Consider the following 20,550-nt stretch of genomic DNA (forward strand, 5'->3'; position numbering starts at 1 on the left):
TGGGAACTGTCCTCATGGTTGGACTTTGCCTGTGCTTTCCTGGGAGGTTACAAACCGCTCTGGAAGCCACCATTGCCAACAGCACAAGACTATGAAAACCTGAGGCCACAATTCATCAGGCATGGGATGTGGCTGCTACCTCTGCTGTGCCTGTGACAGGCCACCTGCGTGCCAGGTGATGGATGAGGATAACGGATTGAGGCACGATGTCTCAGAGCTGCTCTTCAGTGGTTAAGATTAGTGCCATGGATGGAGTAGACCATGAGCTGCAATTGTGTCTCCCTTAAGTACCAATTTCTCTGTCATTAACTGACCTCCTTGGTTGAAAGTATGTCATGTCCCGAGTTGAAAGAAGTAAAAAATACATAAACCACGAAACAGATTAAACACCAGTATTTCATCTAAGGCTCTATACAATCCAGTCATCAGAGATGCTTTGAACTCAAACATACAGTATTCAAAAGCAGAGTGGCAAAATAATGTTTGCATTGGCAAGTGTCATTTTCAAGGTGTTCAACTGCAGTTGGTGAGGTGCGGGGAGTTGCATGTGAATGAGCACAGCTCTTGCAGGTGGTGTCCAACAGACCTGTCATTTCATTTTCATTCACAGAGGAGTTGTAATAGTCCCAGTGTTTGGTCTGTATGAGCATGTTCATTTTGTCTCCATGTACACTGGTGAAACAAAACGAGCATGAGCTAATGTGAGAGAGTGACTATTTTTTCTCTTGTAACCAGCAGATTTGACCGATTAAGTAATTACACAGTACCATGAGTTGTTACAGCGATCATCTTAGGGGAGAATGAAGAAAACTGAGGAAAATGTATCCAGTGACTGAAGAGCCAAGTCATGGATTTTGACCGGGGCTCAGTTTAGCAACGTGCTGGTGGCATCCTGGCAGGTGGATTTCTGGTCACAGCTCAAATCCACGAAAGCTGCATGTGCACAGCAACAACAAAGATTATTTAAGATGTCTATATCCCATAGTTAAGTCTAGAGGAACAAACAGTTTATGGTAGGTTTTTAGATAATGCAGGTTTAGTGTTCTTATTCCTAGTGACAGAATATGTTCATTCAGAATAGATGTGTTATGCAGCAGCTTTTGAGAACCCTGGTGAAATTAATATTATTCATCTCAAAACCAGAATATGTCTTTGTTACTTCAAGAAGAAAAATGTGAGGGTTTTTTTTTTTTTTTATTACTGCCCAATGGTAACAATAGATGTATTGTGCTAAGTAGGGACAGTATTTTAATTTCCTGTCATAATCCTGGTTTCTAGGGTTGGATATATAACTCTGCTGAATGATTTCCTCAGGGCTAGAGCTTAACTTATAAGACATCAGAACAAGTCTGATTATTATTTATGTCTTTAAAAGCATCTTTCAAAAATATCCTTTTGGTTGTTTCTAGTATTTCAGTGCTGGAGATCAACAAATAACCTGATCAATAATGAACAGGCAGCTGGTTCTGTGTTATATTTGTAACTGATCTTTCAGCAGAGGACCTGCAGATGCCCCAATGCTTTTCTATTGTACTACTGCTCCTCCTCCTCTTATTATTGTTGTTGTTGTTGTTGTTATTATTATTATTAGTGTTGTTGTCTTAGAATTACTCATAGCTCTATTGTGGGCTGATATCATCCTTAACGGAGCAGTGCAAGTTTATGTGTTTATTTTCCTGATGTTAGCTGTGATGACTCAGGGAGAACGCTGCTCGGTGAAGAAAATTGTGATTTTCTGCAGTAATGGAGAAATGTGCTTTTATCGTATACTGAAGAGAACATCTGTGGTGATAATCATGCTGTTGACTTACTAAGAGAACACAAATTACATTCTATTAAATAACGTTTTTGTCGTAGGACAAGTCACTCATTATGCTGCATTGGGAATTGCCTCCCCCCGGCTGTCTAGACCCAGTAGATGAGGCACAGGGAAAACTTGCTTGCTTTTGCATGTATGGATCAGGTAGCGAGATTTTTTTTTTTTAAAGTGCTAACTTGATGATATTTGCTATAATTAATCATGTGGCATTTAAACAGGTAAAATTACGATACCGCTGTGGTACAGACAGTCAGACTGAATGAGAGGCTTCACAGATGAACTCCCCGAGCTGGCATTTGCACGTTTGCTCCGGTGTCACAGGACCCGGGCAGAGGCAGCAGGCGGGCTGGCTCCTGACCTCCCCTAACTGATGGACCCCGGGCTTCCCTCGGCAGTCAGAGCACACTCGCATCGGGGTGGATGTGTTTAACCCTGCCTTTAATTCAAACTGCTCCAGATACTTGGGTCACTTGTAAATAGAGTCGTCAGACCATTACTGTCTCCATTTCAAATTCTGGAGCTCTTCCATGCCTGCATTTACGAGAGTGAAGATTTATTTCTTCCTGTCTTCTGAGCCTCTGGATTTTATGGCTGCGTTACTGTCTCTGAGGAATATCTGACACTGCTTTTGAACTTGGGTATCAGATGCTTGCCTGTCAGATGTCACCTGTCAACCAGGGCTTTCCACTTTAACTGCTCTTGTACTTGGTACAGCAGCGATCTGGGAAATAAAAGTATGTCAGAAAAGAGAGGTGGTAGCGGGAGGAGCCATCTGGCTCGTGGTCCCTGTTGGAGAGCTGTAGGGTGCTACAAAACAAGCCCAATCTTGCAGCCTGGTGCTGCAAGGGGTCAGGAGAGAGGTGGTGGGTCTCTTGCTCATCCAGCTTACCCCAGAAGCAAGTCTGCAGGGGATGTCTCAGACAAGATCTCTGGGTGTTTTGCTCCTGCAGCTCAAAGTATTGCAGTGGAACTGCAGAAAGTGCATCTTATGCAGTGGTGGGGTGATGATGATGATAAGGAGGAAAAGAGCCTCATCATTTGTTTCAGCTTTGCTCCCAGTGAAAGTATCTGATTGTTGTTGGTTTGTTCTCTTTCGTAATCTTGACTGTTTTTCTTTCTTAAACATGTGGGTCAGCCATGGTGCAGTGGTAGGCAGGAACAATTAGCAGCCCAACAGCAGAGGCAGGCTGGTGACTGTCTCCAAAGATGCAGCGCTACAAGGCCTTTCCCTTAAAAATAACACTTCATACAAGACTTTTTAGATCTCCTCTTTTTAAATACATTTTTTGTTTCTATTGAATGGGAAGCACCTTTAGCAGGTCTTGTTCATTGAGAAGTCTATAGAATTATTTGTAGTAGCACTATCTGGTGTAAAAATTGCTTTCTTGTAATTTCAAAGCCATTAGCACCATTTGTGCATGCAGTTGATGTTAATAGAAGTGACAGGCAAAAAATAAAGAGCGAGCCGTCCAATTTAGTCTTCTCCTGCTCAGGAGGATGTAATGCAGCTGACTAACCTTGAAGAGCAGGCTGTTGTGTTAATCAGTGATGCCCTTGAGCTGTCCTATCCATTTCACTTTCCAGTTTCCTGAAGAGTTGCTCTTCCCAAGGTGCAGTTTTGTCTTGAAGAAATACCGACTTGTAGTGCTGTATGAAAACACACCAGCATACATAGCAGAAACCAATTCCCTCGGCAGCAAACAAGGAAAGGATTTTTATCATTTATACTGGATATACTCCAAGAATTCTCTCTTCAGTTTAGTTATTATCTTTCCCTACAGTGTGGAATATTCAATTAAACCTTCTCTCAAATTGGCCATAACTTTCAATGAAAATTAAAGCAGTTCCATTTAGGTAACAATATCCGTCACTGGGCTTAATGTTCAGAGAGAATAGGAATGGTTTCACCTGTTCATGTGAATTAACCTCAGCTGATGTTCTTCATGTTTCAATTCCTCAAAAGTGCCGAAAGATGACAAGCATTTAGCATCCTACTGGATATGCTGGCTTTCAGGTTTAGGGTACTGGAGAGACACAGAAAATATGCTCTTCATTTGTAATGTATTTAAATTAATCTGGCATTTTAAAGTAGATTTTGTGATTCACTAGGAAAAAAAAAGTGTATGGATCTCAGCAGAAGCTAGGATAGCAGGATGTTCATCTAAATTATCTATCACATTCTGTCCAACAGCATATGGGCATACCCCTCGTACTGTGTTTAAAAATGTTTCTTTGATCATGAAATCTACTGAAATTTCCTATACCCTGCATCTTACTGAAAGAAATACACTTCGCTTAAAGGAGGCAGACCTGGAGCAGTAGTACATTTGTTTCATCTGACAGGGTTAAAAAAAAAAAAAATGCTTTTTGGTAACCAATCTTGTTTGCAACTTGTCTTAAGCTGAGGGCAGCTCAGTGTTCATTCTGGGTTAACTCATTTCGGGCTCGAGCAAAAGAAATGTAACTCAGAACAATAAAATCTGTCACTGGGAGAGTGTCTCAACAGTTAGCTTGTCCGGGAAGGTTACTTATTGTATTTTCCCAGGACAGTAACAAATGTGTAAGGAGTAGCACAGGTTATGCAGTAGTTGCTGAATATCGTAAAGAGCGAAGTGAGCTAAAATAACTGAGCAGCTTTCATGTGTGTACATACATATATGCACTGTTTCATTGTTCTGTTTGATTAAATGACCAAAAGAGAGCCTAATCTGATACCTGAACCTGAAAATGCAATCTGATAAGAAGGGCAAGGGAAAAGCCTGCTAAGCTCAGGAAAGAACCGCCTTCTGGCATCGGTGGGCTTCTGTGGATCAAGCAGCTAGTTGTGTTCATCAGTGATAAGCTAAAAATGTGTTGTTGCTTTGTGATTGTGAGTCCCTGAACATTATTGCAATAGAAAAGAAGTTACCACTTTTATTTAAAAAAAAAAAAAAGTGTAAAATTCACATTTCAAATTTATCTGAATAGCAAAACTTTGCTCCCACAAAACCAGACACTGTAATAGAGCAAATGCATTTGCCTGTGCTGACACCAAACATCTGAAATCTGTTTCTACCCAGTAATGTAAGTTAGTCAAAAATGGACTATTTATGGTACAGGTACTTTTAGTTTTCTGTCTGTAAGAATCTAGACAGCAGTTTGTTTTATTTATTAGCGACTATTTAGTGTTCTTTGAACCAAATCCTCCTCTTCTGTAAGGTACTGTGGCTCAAATCTTGTCACACACCGTGTTAGGATCTGGGCTGCAGTGATTTCAATCACGCATTAGACTGTAGCAAAAGGACTCTACAGGCTGAAGATTAAATAGTTTGGACTTGCTTATCTTGGTTATACACAAGCAGCAATAAGAGAAAGAAGAAAGGCACTCAAAATAATTTTATCTACTCAGTGTTGCAAGGTTTTTCCTCCTCTTCTGATCCCCTGATATGCTGGCAGCTGCTTTCAGACCTTCTCCCTGCCTTACCCAATGCTGTTCTCTTGAAAGCCAAGTAGTAGTTGCACCAGGGCTTTTCTTCTCGCTGGGTAACAGGAAGGGCAAGCATTTTTTGCCATATAAAAGCTGAATGTTAGTGTCAGCAGCAGATATAATATTTGAAGAGCGGTTTCATTTGATCTTCCATGAGCTTCTATTTTAGCTTAGGCAAATTAAGTTATTTAGCCTTTTCACCTATTTGTGACTATTTCTACCTTTGTAGTTCTTTACCTTTTGTTCAGTGTGTTTTCTAAATTGTACTTTGCTTACTAATTACGTAGGCAGATTGTGATGTTTCTCACAAATGTAACTCCCTATCAAACACCCCATTGCATCATGTGGACCAGTTTCATTATACCTTGAAGACCAGTGTCTCACCCCAGGACGCTACACCATAAGGGTCTGGGCCCTGATCCTGCAGCCAAGTGATGTCCTAGTCATATGGGGACACGTTTGGACCCTTAGATTTGTTTGTGTGTCTGTTTCCTGATTCAAGTAGGTGAGCTATCTACTTTTTAATGCAAAGTGTATTTTCTTGTGATGGGAGGAGGACCAAGAATCTGACCTTTAGCATGATGTGATATGATATAAATTGACACACCGTAATTGAAATAACAGCAAATGACAGCGTAGTGTGACTTGAGTCCTTTGTGGGGTGTGAGGCAGATGACACAGCTGATGCAACACGTACCTGAGTCAGCACGGTTCGCTAACTGGATTACCTGGGATGGTCTGGCTTGTGCCTGTCCCGGCACAATCAAGCTCCTTGCCTATGGGACTTGAAGCGATTCTTACACAGGACCTGAGCATCAGGCCAGCTTCTGTATTTTGCAATTAGAAAACTGGATAAATTAAAATGTATTTTAATTCTCTTGTTTTCAAACCCATTAATATAGTACTCAGAGCTGTAATCTTAATGGGCCAGATTCTAATATTATTTCTTACAGTGAATGAGACTTTTTAAGGAGTGAAGCAGCCCTGGGTCTCAGAAACAAGTCAGGATATCGTAATCTAACCCTGTATGCTTTATGGTTATTATTATCTTTTTCTGCCAGCAGCAGTAAGTTGCACACAGGTATAATTTAAAGCTAGAGATTATGTGAAATGTGTTTTGAATAATGAATGAGTCTCAGTCAGATATCATTAACATATAATTAAAAATAAAGATAAATACAACTGATATGACTGTATGCTTAGTGCATTCTCTTTTGTGGTGGTGCCTGAGGGAGGAGATACGGGGGAGAGGTTGCTCCGTTATAATCTTCCTGGCAGAGTCTTTCTGAAATCCTTCTGTGGAGATGACAGAATTTTTTCCCTGGAGTAAAGAGTCATTGTTCTGTCCCTAATAAATCCGGGTGATTTCCCAGTGTCGGGGGATATGAGGGCTGTTCACATTCATACTCACCTTCCTCCCATTGGGAAGATGCATCGTCTTCTGTTCATTCCTTTTTCCTTCTTATTTTTTTGTTCATCCCATCATCTCTATATTTTATTTGTTCATTCTCCTCTGACCTCCTATACCCACAAATTTCCTGCAGGTCCATCAAGATGGACATCTGGCAGCAGACCAGACAGCAGCGTGGCTGCCTGGCCAAAGCGATGTCCGGGCTCGTGTCCCTGCGAGTCCCTGCCCTCGGCAGCGAGGGAGCTGTGGGTACCAGCAGCAGCACCCTGATGGCCCACGCAGTTGCCCTTTGTCCTGTCAGTACTCTGCAAGAACAGAAGTCTGCTGTAAAGATGATAGGGCAGAACATGATCGGAAAATGTTCAAAAAATGTTAAAGCAAGGCTCCTTCTATTCAGCTAAAAGGCTTTCTGACTGTGAGCAGTTTCACTGGGTCCTTACTTGCGCTATACTTAGGGGAGGCAGCTAGACATCGACACTGATGGGTGGAAAAGTCTTGGTGAAATCAAGGTAGCTGATCTTTTCAGGGAAGAAAAGTTGGTTTCCTTTATGTTCTGAACATCTACTGTGAAGATAAAACTGTCTAATATAAACAGGATGGAGAGCAGGGAATTTTCGTTGTAACTTTTTGTGGGCATTTTGAGCAATGTTGACGTATTTCATGAAATCCTGTAACTGCAAAGCGGCAGGCAGAGAAAAGCTGTACCTCAGGACTGTTCCTGTTAGCAATGCTTACCGTTAGTTCCAGGTTTGAAAAAAGATAAACTGATAAGATGAAAATTTAAAGTAGTTGAGGAGAGGGGAAAGAAGATATGAAGGAGTCAATAACACAGAAAATAAAAATGTGTTTTTAAAATAAAGAACAAAAGTGAGTACAAGGAAGGCTCCTGTAAGTAATCCCCAACCTCAGACTGCTGGACTGCTGTGAAATGACTACTGAACTCTTTGAAGGTTGTTTTGCCAAAATATTTTCACTCTTCTACCTGTATTTAGAGTGAGGTTTTAATACTCCAAAGTGCACAAGTGTGTAATGTGCTTGCCAGCGCAGTTCATACCAAGCACTCAGGACCTTTGTCCCCAGGGAGTACAGTGAGGTACAAGGGCTGGTGCCTGGGGGATCCCTGCAGCAGCATCACCGCTGGGAAAGGGCAGAAAATGTGAAAGGGTTTACATGGCCAAGGGTCCCCTCCGAGGGGCTGATGCTCAGTTACGCCCTGTGACTGCAAAAAGGTTTCAATCCAGGGATGGCAGAACCACTTTTAATGGAGGGGCTTCCTGGGGGCTGTAAATGCTGGTGAACCTCCGGCTCTCATTACTGTGTAGCTGTATTTAATAATGTGGTTTTTTAATTTACAGTGAAAATATTTCAGTTTTTAAAGGTGAAACTAAGCATTCTGGTTTGAAGTAAGCTTTGCCTGTTCCCATTTGTTTGAACTTTGGGTAAAGTTTCAGTCTGTGCTCTGTTTAGTGCACAAACATTTTTGCGAACATTGACCGCACTTGGGTTCAATGACTTCTGGAAAAAAAATCTGGCTGCTATAAAAAAAAAAAAAGGTATCATTGTCACATCTTTTCTAGGGTGAATGATACATGGCCTTTTGCTGCTAAGATGCTATTTTGTATTTTAACACTGGCTACGTGGAGATTCCATCAAATATCTGTCACATTTTTCCTCTGTTTAATGCAGACGACAACACACTGCACGGGCCAGTTTTCCTTCAGGAGCCCAACAGCGTGATCTTCCCCTTGGATTCAGAAGAAAAGAAAGTGAAGCTGAGCTGCGAAGTAAAAGGAAATCCCAGACCAACCATTGGGTTTGTTGAATGTTTAACTATTCTTTAGCACGATCTCCGCGCTACAGCAGTATCCCCCAAGAACGTGTATCATGCAGTATAACTCAGTGGTACCCCTGGAGTCTGCCGCAATGCTGATAACAAAAAAAACAGGCATCAGGAAATTACTACGTATTGCAATGCAATTGCAAAATTTGGACAAGAGTTCAAAAAGGTTATGAAGGGATTATAAATAGTCTTGGCTCCCAGATTAACCATCCTTTTCCATAAACATGGACAAAGCTCTTAATTGTTCTTAGCTTTAGTAGCTGCTTTGGGATCCTTAGAAAAAAGATGGTATACTACTACGGCGATGCTACTGCTGTAAATCATTTACGCTGCTGGGTTTTTTCCTTTAATACCTTTCTCATTTTGTTCACCAAAGTAAATGCCACTCTGAAACCGATTAGAGTCGTCAGACCTCAGCCACCGTGCTGTCTTCTGAAACGACCGACTATTTAATGCAATAAACTCTGTTGATTTACTGGTGCAAACATACTCAAATTGTTTCTCTGTACGTTCTGGAGCTGCTATGCGGCTGTGGCTCCCTTGCATGCTCCGTTGAGGGCTGGTGGGCATGAAGGTTGCTGTAACTGGGGCAATGGGTGCTGGAATTTCTCAGTGCCCCTGTTTGTGACAAGATCTGCTGTGACTGAATTTTCTTAAATTTAAAAACAAACAGCTAGCAAGTTGGGAGTGGGAAAAAAAAAAACCAAAACCTCAGTGGACTTGAATGGTTTAAAGATCCTGTTTCTGGGACTTCCCCTTGCAAAATGATTAATTCCAAAGAGCAGCAGCACTAGCAACTACAGAAACATTAATCATATCGGAGACTGAAATATATGTCAAGGATATTGCTCTTTCAGTTAAATACTGGAATATTTTGCATTTTCATGCTTTTTTTTTTTTAATAAGTAGTCAAAAGATGTTTTAAATCTTTCTTTATTTACTTCATGTTATATTTTCAAATACTCAAGAGCATCCATTAATATTAGCAGAATTTAACTTTGGCATTTTGTGCTATAGCTGGAAGTTAAATGGAACCAGTATTGACATCGGTATGGATTACCGCTACAGCGTGGTGGAAGGCAACCTATTGATCAATAATCCCAATAAAACCCAAGATACCGGAACATACCAGTGTGTAGCAACAAACCCGTTTGGAACGATTGTCAGCAGAGAAGCAAAGCTTCAGTTTGCTTGTAAGTAACAAGGCAGCCTCCGTTCCTGCAGTATGCTAGAAAAACCTGAGAGCAATGCCACCTTTCCTAATCTTTTCTAATGCATTACGCAGTATTTTCTGAGCTGTTCATGCAGTAGAGAAAACACCTGGATTTAGAGGGGAAATGTGAATGAGGAACAGATGCATTGGTTTATGATTATTTAGCTAAAATTGTATGTAGTGTGCAGGGTAAAATGTCTTATTTCTTGAGAAAGAGGCCACCTAGGAAAGTATCTGGTGAACAGGATCTCACCATTGATTTTTCCTTTCAGTGGAGAATTAAAGCTTCAAAATATTTTGAAGGAGCATGCTCTTTATATGGAATAAATTCACAATGACAGTTTTCGCAAGTCCTACATTTCAGTTCTTAGGTATGAGTACTTTCAGGTATGGGTGATGTTTTGGAACTGTGTGTAGAAGGGAAAACAGGCTGCTTTGTATTTATTTTGGGTTAAATTCAGAGTTGCAGCTTCTTGTCGAAAGCTAAGGATAACAAAAGACATAGGTCTTGATGTGAATTAGCATTGTATAAAATTATGTAAAGCCATTTTGAGGTACAGGATAAAGTCTGTAAGAGTGGGCAAATGATAATGCAGGACCACAAGTCATCTTTTTACTCATGTAGTTGAGAAAGTAAAGGCAGAGAATAGATACATGAACTTATTCATCCATCATCTCTGCGATTTCTCTGTGCCGTTGTCCTGGGAGGGGTGTACATAGCAGCTTGGTAATTACAGCAGGAGCTGCTATGAAATATCCTTGCATGCAACGTGCAGGAGTTCAAGGCAGTCCATTCCATTCACAGACATGAAGCTATCGGTAATGGTGAGCTGGGCTTTCAGTAGTGCTTAATGAAAGATGCTTTTGACTGACTGGTAAGAGAAGCTGATGTGCTCCAGCTACAAAAATGAAAAGTAAAAATGCCAATAAACACCAGGTTCACGCAATATAGAGAGGTGATTTGTAATGAGAAATATTACTGTGAGTAGAGTCAAGTCCTCTGTCTCCGTGCGTTGTCTACAATATATTATCCATTTGCTTATGACCTGCATGTGTTTTTCCGTGACTGAAGGTGCGTTTTCACTCTGGATGGGTAATGAACAGCTTCCTCAAGACCAGTCTCATCACTCCACATTTCAGTATGTCAAGGTGATCACTTCATAAGTACTGTGTTGGTCTGCTTCTCTGATGACCACATGTTTCACAGCAGGCTCTGTCTTACAAATTGTGGCCTTCTGCTAGCTGGCAGGGTGAGCCTGGGAAGCATCCTTATTCAGAGCAAAGAACTTCAACTCACCCTTGGCTGGGGTTGTACTGTTTGCTGAAGTCAATCGTTCAAGGACAAGCTGGGTACCAGGTTGCAATTCTTAGATGCTGGTCCCAGGCTTCAAAGTTCGGGATGTGGGACTTGGAGGGAGGATCCTGATGCTGGCAAGTGCAGTAGCCACAGACTACTTGAGTGGAAGTACATCAGCTGCCTTGCTTGTTTAAATTGTTAGGTGCTTATTAATCAAGAGCTTGCAAATGCAGAGAATTCTGCACAAAAATAAGAAACCTTTAACATTTTATCTTTGCTTCAGATACAGAGTGTTTGTTAAACTCTGTTTAATTTATCTATGTCAGTGAATGATACATCTGGCAAAAATCTTTCAGGTTTACTAGTGGACCAAATATGAATTTGGTTTGACTGATTCTTAGGTAAGAAGATTGAACTCAAAACCAAAGCTTGTTCTTTTCCAGTTACAGTAATGATGGGGAACTTGAATAATGTATTATTTTTGATTCCTAAAATTTATTTTAGATTGCTAAAACAGCATAATCAATGAGATACATTTGGATTAAATAAAAATAAATCAGCAATTTTCAAGGTAGGCTCTGTGCTTTCACAAAACAGGAAGTCATTTTGTCTTGTACAGTCTAAAGGGATGGCAACCAGAATTAGCTGAATTATGAAACAGACAGAGTGGTTTAAGTTTATTACAAAAGCTCTGCCTCCAAGAACCAATAAAAATGGGCATCTGTATTAGTAATGCGTGGGTTTTGGCCTTGACGTCCAAGATGTGCGGATGCAGTAGCACTGCTTAATATAGCTACTTGCCTTTATGTGGTTTTATTCCAAATGTGATCATTTTTGGATGGCATTCTGTAGGTTTGTGTGGAATAACCTAAAACACTGTATGTGGGGGATTCATTCTAGCCACTGGAGAGCTCTCTTGAACCTGTTTGCTCTCAGTTGCTCTCTCAGGATTTTTCCCTTTTATCAAGTTACTTTCCTTGAACTTACACCCTTGTCTGGCACCTAGATTACACGTGCAGTCTCCGACCCAGCTCCAGCACTTCAGCTTGGTCTCTTATGCCCCACTATGTCACATATTATGATTTAGCTGTGGAAAGCCACGTTGTTAGAGACTCAGGACTGTGCTGCTTAACCTGTCTGTAGCTTCCCCCCTTGTCCAAGCAATCCCTTATTTTTCATCCTGATCCTGTGTTGTGTAATTTTTGTGTTCTCATTTTTATTTCTGAGGAAAGTTATTGCTGAGTCTTTTGAGACTAATGTCTGGGGTTTTGAGCTTTTTTTTTTTTTTTTTCCTCTTAAGGGTTAAATTCTGAATCTTGGGGCATCAGTAATATAGGTTTGTTTGTTCTTCAAGGGCTGTATTATTCTTCTCTAGCGTTTTCACTGAAGATTAAACTGCGATCTAGCTATTCAACCTCCTGTGGAGGTCAGACAGGGTCAGCAATTTAATCCTTGAAATATGTATTTAGGTTACAAACTCATTACGATAAAAGTGCTAATATTTTCCCCCAATACTTGCTTTGTGAGATGTCATTTACATAATTTACATTCAAATTTGTTCTTTTTTCCTTTTTTTTTTTTCCCCAATGCTAGTTGTCTCTGAAATTGAACATGAGGAATCTGCTGTGCCACAGTAACAGAATATGGATTAATGATGCACTAAACCCTGTCCTTATAGCAATACAGGCTCTCAGAAAAATAAAAAAAAGCTTTAAAGTCTGAGTATGGATTCTAATAATGGCTTTTCTAAAATGATCTGCAAAAACACAGCTGAACTAGATTAAATTATGTGCTTTTTATTTTAGGGGATGGGGCTTAGCTTGACAATTTTATTCACTGTACCGTAGTTTCTGTTTGGAAATAACACTGAAATCAATAAGAAGTTATGCAGCAGTTTAGAGATGTACCCACCCATTCAGACATATGATTAAAGCTGTTTACTATGGCCCAGATCCTGCTTCCGTTTAAGTCGAAGATAAAACTTGTATTGATTTTTAGTGGCACCAGAGTTGGACCATACCGCTCAGAAAGTGATGAATTTGCAAGTTGTTCTGCCTGCTCAGCTCCCGTTCTCTTTGGCATGACTTGAAGGTGCTGAGCAGCTCTTGACTGAGGGCACGAGAGCGGTAGAGCTCAGTGCAGAGCAGCACGCCATGAGCAGGATGTGCTTTTAATGAGCTTCCTTGCCAAATTATTTCTACTGACTGTGAAATAATTTACGAAATGGAACATAAGTGCACACAGATGCTGAAAGTTGCATTTATACCCACATCTCCATAGATGTAAAATCACAAAGTTCAGTCCTGGGAAAGGCTTCAAGAGCTTGTCTGTCCCCAGTGCGAGGCAGCATCGATGCCCTTCCTTAGAGAAGCTCACTGGCCTGTTCTGCACCACGGTTGCAGACACTTGTCAGGAGTGTGTTATTTGGAGGACTACTTATTAAGATTTAATTTCACTTATATTGATGGCCTCTGCTAGTACTAATATTACCTCCTAGCAGCTACTACTGGTCGTGTGGAGTATGCTTGTACTCCATGTCCTGTGCAGGTAATGACCCAAAGGCTTTCAAACCTATTCCTTCCCCTTCTATTGACCATTGAGTGTGGTAGATGTCCAAAGGACTGTGCCTTTGGGAAGCTGAGCCTGATACCTTTTCACCAGAAATGTCTTTGCAGAAGCCCCTGATCTACCGCCATGTGTGGGTGACCATGGAGAGTGCCAGCTTCCACATGACTTGTGACTCTTGTCTGCTGTCTTTGGGTTTGCTCTTGTTTAACCAAAGGTTTGTAAAGCAGAAAGGGGCCAGATTGTCAAACCTGTTCAAAATGAGCAACACTGGTGGAAGTGGGCTCAGAGGAAATAGGACTACGTAAGGTTTTCTCTTCTGTGTGTAATTCTTTGCCAAGTGATGTCCAGATCTTTTCTCTTGCGATCACGTTGGTGCAATGGAATAAGTGAGACAGGACTCTCCCTAGCAAAGAGAATGGCAATTACTACTTTACCTTTCAGCTGATTTATCAGAGACAGGGCTCTCCCTAGCAAAGAGAATGGCAATTACTATTTTACCTTTCAGCTGATTTATCAGCACCTATAGAATAACATCTCTAATTAGAGATTAACTTTGATATTTATTTTACCTTGCTGAGGCTGCAATTTGTTTTTTACCACCAAAACTGAAACCAGACATTTTTGCACGTCTCCAGGAGCAGTGCAGAGGGTCAATCTGGACACCCCTGTGCCCCCACCCCAGGGGTCTCCAGACTGCGTCTGCTCCGTTGCTGCCTCCACCTGTGGCAGCTAATGCATCCCCAGGATGGGACCAAGGCTCCTCTCTGCTCTCCTGGGGTATGACCCCTGTCTTCTCCTGTGGAGCCATCCCCAGTGCTGGTGGATAAAATGTCCTTTCCCTGCTGTGATAACTAGACTCAATTTGGCCCTAAAATCCTCAGCAGGATTTGCAGTTTAACTTGAAACTACTCAAAGATAGTGCTACCTCTAGTAATGCTGATTTTAAAATAAACCCTCCGGAGAGTAGGTGAGTAGCCATTGCAGTAGCTGTTGCCTTTCTCGTCAGTACCGATGTTTGTCAAATGCTGTTGATTTTGAAGTGAGTATCCAAAGAGGAAAATTAAGTCCAAACCGGTGCAGTTTTTCAGTCATAGCATTGTTTTGCCCCCCGTTGTTAGAAAAACTGCCTAGAAGTGATGTCTGTGAAACATGAGCTGTTAGAGAAATGGGATCTACCTCTCAGGAGTTTTTAGTATTTTGCAAATTATCACACCACCATGCTGGGAGGACAGTTGGTGTCCTTCCTCTCGCTCTGTACAGAGACGCTTCTCTGAAATCAGTGCCTTTCCAACCTGTAGCAACCCATAGTTTCTATGAAGGAGTTTCCTTTGAATCTGTAATTTAACAGGTCCATGCTAATGCTATGGGTATTTTCTGCTGTTGGCAAAAATGATATTGAGATGTCCAGGGGGCTGAAGTAACAATTTTTAGAACAGAAATGAGGCCCCAGGAGAGGGGATGATGGGGTTGAAGGGAGGCATCATCAGAGGATGCTGGAGCAGCAGCAGCAGCAAAGCATTGCTGTGCTGCACCTGGGAGCTGCGGGCAGATGAGATGAGATGCAAGGGGAAAGGTCTCCTCCTCCTCCTCCTGCAGACAGCCCCGGTCAAGCAAAATGGCTGATTTTGTATGTGGAATTTAGCCTGAACTGTTTTACTGTGTTTGAAGATTAAACTGTGCCTGGAGGGCAGGGTTTGGAGGTGGGCTTCTTTCCACCGCTAACCAGGGCAGCAGCCTCAGACACCTTTTGTACATTTTTCGTTGGATTACTCATTTATAGAAACTCTAACTTTCTTCTCCGTTACCGTGAGCACGCTCCTAACTGCAGGGGATCACACTATTGTTTCTGAAAACTGTTTCCCCCCCACACTTTAATAAAGGAATTTGGTTTATAGAAGTGTTTCTGCAAAAATAATTGTTACGCATGAATTAGCAGCTAGGGCTCGGCACTGTGCAGTGCAAACAGTAGCAGAAAATACAGTAATAATGTGGTTGTAATGAGAATACTTTGGGGCTTTGACCTACCATCCCAAAATAATTTCACTGTGATGGTAGAAAAAGAAAATTACTCCCAACATTGCACTGAAAAGAATTTTTTTCAGTATTCCCATTGCTGGAATGATTCCTGTTATATCTTGTACCCGAGCAAATCCCATAATTTTTGCTATTAGTTGCTAAGAAACAAATTATAATTGCTGCTCAAATTCTTTACTGTTGTACCCTCTTATTGCCCTGAAGTGCATTCATTTTCTTTTTGGAGATTAAATGATCAATGAAGTAATTCTTTCAAGAACAATTAATAATGAAAACATTTTCAGAGAACCGCCAAAGTATCTGCCTTGCCTTGCCTAAACAAACAAGCGCAACAACAATCGCATTGATTGATCAATGAAGCGATGCACTGCCGCTCGGCTGAATGAGGCATTCGGCACGCAAATTAAATCATTTCCGCAGTGATTACTAACGTCTGAGTGTTGAGAAAAGATGATGTGTTTTAAACCTCCTGGAAATTAAGGAGACGGAGGGTTTGGGTTGTTTTTTTCCGGAGTCGGACTGCAGCTGGGACGATGGGTGTGCATCGCTCTGCTCATCCTTCAGCAGCCCATTGGTTGCCTGTGCTCATCCTCTTCAGAAAGTTTATTTTTTCAAGGATTTTCTGCTTACGAAGGGCAGAAACCCAGTTCAGCGCATTTTCCTGGCTCCTTCCTTTTTCTGGTTCTTTGTGAGAGCACTTCTGAAAAGCCCCTGCCAGGTATGTGGGGTTGGGAGTCTTTAGCATCCTGGGTGGGAGCTGCCCACCTGCACTAAGATGGGGGAAGCACCCATGCCTGCCGGCACACAGCAGCCCCTGCCTGCAGCCACCACTGCAGGACGTGCGTGCCCTTGCCCCAAGGCTGGTTTTCACCCCAGTATTGAAATACCACGCCTGGCTATTTCTTGCTCACGTACCCCTTCTGCTTTTTCAGAGTCTGGACTTCAAATCTGCAGCTCTTCCCATAGGTTAATTCACTTTTTCCTGGCACTTTTGTCAGTGCACTGCCTCCCATGCGTATGGTCACAATTTGGAGATAACACTCCCAGCCACCAGCTGGAGTTTGCATACACCCAGGGTCAATTAATCTACCTTAATTTAATTTTCTTAGTTTTTTCTTACATCTTCAGGAATTGGTTTTCTTAATGTGGCCTGCTTTCCCGTATATACCCCAAAATCCTTTTTCGTGCTCTCATTTTTTTTCCTTTGAAGCCTTTCAGAGCCTCTGCAGGTCCAGGCCAGACGGAGGGTTTCATTGTGGTCACAGGGGCGGCTCTGCGGCAGCAACAAATGGCACGGTGCTGCAGAGGGTCTGCCTCTGCTTCCTCTGGCTTCCTATTTCAGTTTCCAGGGAGACTAAAAAACTCAGTATAACGTTTCCCAGATATACAGCACACGTTTTAAATTCTGGGTCCAGTAGATAAATCTGTTTTGGTACAGATTCTCTGGTAAGAGATATTTCCTAAACTTTAAACTCTTCCTAAAGGAACAGTTGTTTTGTAGCTCCTGAAACTCTGCAAATAAAGCATTATTTTGGACCTTGCATGTGCATTTCTGTCCACTGCCACAGGCCCTGTCTCCCCAGGATTCCCCTGTCCCACCGAAGCGGCTGGCATGTGCTAGCCATCCCTTTTTTCCTCCATGCACTGTGATACACATGAAGCTGTCAGATCACAGCTCGTAAGAGTAGGCCACAAGCTATTTGTGGTGTCCCTGTTTCTGCAAAGTTATAACGTTAAAATTGTCTAGGCTGTCAGATAAGATTTGGGGCTAATTACGACAAATTTGGCTCAAGAGTGTCGTTTCCTGTATGCATGTAGATTCCCTGATTCCTCCTCCGGTGACCTTTAAAGGAAAAATACCATTTATATTGATAGAAGGCCTGATGGTCTTATCCAAAATCAGACACTCCTCTTGCTTGGGCCCCCAGGACCAGGTGTGGTGTGATGCAGCATGTGTTCTTAACAAGGGAATAAGCAAATTTATTTGAATTTTTCTATGTGCATATTTCCCAATGTTTCCCTCCTTTGCTAAAATGTTAACTCAGCTGTGCAAAGTGCAGTTGTCAGTGTTGGAGAACCATCTCACAACCTCTGCACCTTTGCCATGAAGTCTCTGATGAGCAGAAAACTAGGCTAAGCCTCACATAAGCTCTTCTTCTTTTCTTTTTTTTTGATGAATCGGACCAACAGGGAGTATGTAGCAGAGAATAGATGTATAACCTACTTTACTTTCATCTGTGATAGAAGGACCCTTAACTTGGAACAGAAACATAGGATTTATACCTGCTTTGTTTCCACCCGAGGTTTATAAATAAGATGAATACATTATTACTTAAAGCAGTGGCAGGGCATTTGTAAATAATCGGTGCACCTTCTCTCAAAGCTAGTAATCTTGTAAGCCTGCAGTGTTATTTTGGAAGTGTATTTCAGTTTATATCACAAAGAAATAGTGCTGCTGAGAGCAGGGAGCTTTGCACAGGGAGGGGTCAGAGGGCTGTGGCCGGGAGCTGCTGTGCCAGGCAGGAGAACTGCAGCCAGCCCTCTGGGCATTGCACCGCAGTGAGCTTAATATCACAGGTCGGTCGCAGCGCCACGGTTTCTTTTGTGGTTTAGAAATTTAGGGAACAGCAAGGCACAGGCTTGACATTTTTTTCCTGTCTCTCTCCTTATTTATTAATTTTGCCTTTAATATGTAAAAGAACATATATTCAAAATATATGTATTTTTTATATCTAGGGGGCTGGATCTTTAAGAACTAAGTGCAGATATAGGCGTTTGTTTAAAGTGAACGATTAAATGGGCCAATTTGGTCCCAGTATGCCAAGATCCAATGATGCAAGCTTTCTTTGAAAAAAGCTCTGCTGTTATGTGAAACTCTCTAGTCTTGAGAAAATAATCTTTGTGCTAAATCATGTGAGGGTGCTGTGGCAAACTCCAACTGGACCTGAAGGAAATAAAAAGAGAAATTTCTCATTTTCTCTGATGTTCTGAATGAAGCGGTAAGTATTCAAGTTCTGAGCCCTGGTATTTGGCACAATTTCACTTTGAAATGGAGTAGATCTCTGCATTTGAAGATCTTCTGACCTTAGGCTTAATCAGTCACTTTGACATCTCACCTGTTAACTTAATACCACCCTTCTTTTTATATGCTCAATGTGTAGATCATAAAGAAAATGGTGTAAAGCTCCCACAGTAAGCTAAAGAGAGAGCAAGACTTTGTCTTTCTTTCCCTACTTTACCCGTGGCTTTGTGCAGGATCTGACATTGTGCTATTTAGCAGCAAAAATTTCCTGTTCTCTCTCTCTTTCTTGAAGCCTTTGCAACTTGCCTGTATTACCAGCTAGGTAGTTCCCGTTGGTGGCCTGTTTGGCTGCTTACCACTAGAGTATTAGAGAATCAGTGCACATCATTTGACATCTATTCCACTCTTTGAGGGCTAAAAGCCAGAATGAGTATAGTAGTATACTTTGAATATTAATGTGTCCTTAGCAGTAGTATTAATCCTCTGACTGTGACTATATTTACAGAATATTTTTCAGAGTGTTTTTTCTTAAATCAAAGCTGAGGATAGGAACAGTTGAATAGCTATGTAGATGACATTAGAGTTTCATTTTGGCATAACTTCAGAATATAGCCCAGCTACCTTCATTGAGCACAGTCTTACCTCTGCAAATCACTGATGTCCAGTTGGCTTATTCTGTGACAGCTAGAATGGTGCATAAATAAGAGAGGAAAATAAATTGCAAATTTAAACTGTTATTTTGACAATAAATTAAATAGCCTAGAAATGTAGATGCCAATGTAAAGCAGTATCCTCAAGAGTGCAGTGACCCTTCAGGGAACTAAGTTATTCAGCGAGATTGAACCATACTTTCTTGAAAAGACAAAATGGGATATGACCAGCTGCAAACTCGTAAATTTAAAGGAAATCTTTCCTTCTTGACTTATGTATAATTATTAGAGTTCATAAGGATAATTTCTTCAGTATCTTGAAGTTTTTATTAGCAATCCCGTAGAGACTTTGTCTGCAGTACAGTCATAAGCAGCCAGGGTGGAGGTGTGCTGCGTCCCCACACAGTGATCCTTGCTCGTGATTTCACATACGCGTCTGTCGTCACCACTCTTTTATCATAGAGGAGTGAATTTGGGGCATCATTTCCGTAATAAGTATTCTCTACCTGCTCGCTCTCTCCATTACTGACATTAGAGGTATGTCAGGTCTGTGAACCCTTGCTGTCCAGGCAATCCGTGATGAGCCTCAAACCACATAAACATCTGTGGTTGCAATTAAAGCATCTTTTGGTCTGGGTTCTTTCCTGTTAGAAATCTTTCCAATCATCTTGCAATAACTGATCCTGGAGTGGCACAAACATCTGGAAAGCTGTAAGCATATGTTTTCATGGCATACTGTAATCACTTTTTCTGGTCTTTTATGTCCAGTGGATAGAGAATAGGACAAGGAATCAAGAGGTCTATGTTATTTTCTCAGTTACTAGGATGCTTCTTTTAACCTCCCCTTTCAGCTCTAAATCCCCTGGTCTGTCAAATGAAATAATGCTGTTTACCTAGTTTGAAGAAATAATTATTATCCTTAAGTTGATCCTTACTGATTCTGTATCAATGCAAATCAGTATTGTCTTTAAATGTATGGAAGATAGCAGTTACAGGACTCCCTGGTCAAGCACAGACTATACCCAAAGGCCAGAGGTGGACTCTGTCTTTGTAAAGAAATTTCTGTTCCTGTTGATGGGATGCAAGGCCAATGCAGAACAATTTTATCCTAGTGGCTGCTTTTCCATTGTTTTATTTTTTGTTTCCTATTTTCCTCCTGGAAAGCAAAACCAGGGAGTCGGTATTGGCATGCAAAGGACAGCGGAACTTTAAATATGTTTGTCAAAAGTT

General features: G+C 41.4%; 1 protein-coding gene across 8 annotated transcripts in view; it reads left to right on the plus strand.

The window, feature by feature from the left end:
• LOC128137068 (contactin-4) overlaps positions 1 to 20,550 on the plus strand; it is a 351,999-nt gene that overhangs the window by 212,133 nt on the left and 119,316 nt on the right. For all 8 annotated transcript variants that reach the window (XM_052777691.1, XM_052777698.1, XM_052777690.1 and 5 more), the window contains 2 exons: positions 8,383 to 8,509; positions 9,554 to 9,729. In XM_052777691.1, the coding sequence (XP_052633651.1) occupies positions 8,383 to 8,509; positions 9,554 to 9,729 (303 nt within the window). The remainder of the gene's footprint in view (positions 1 to 8,382; positions 8,510 to 9,553; positions 9,730 to 20,550) is intronic.

The sequence above is a fragment of the Harpia harpyja genome, chromosome Z (genome assembly GCF_026419915.1).
Source record: "Harpia harpyja isolate bHarHar1 chromosome Z, bHarHar1 primary haplotype, whole genome shotgun sequence".
NCBI classification, from domain to species: Eukaryota; Metazoa; Chordata; class Aves; order Accipitriformes; family Accipitridae; genus Harpia; species Harpia harpyja.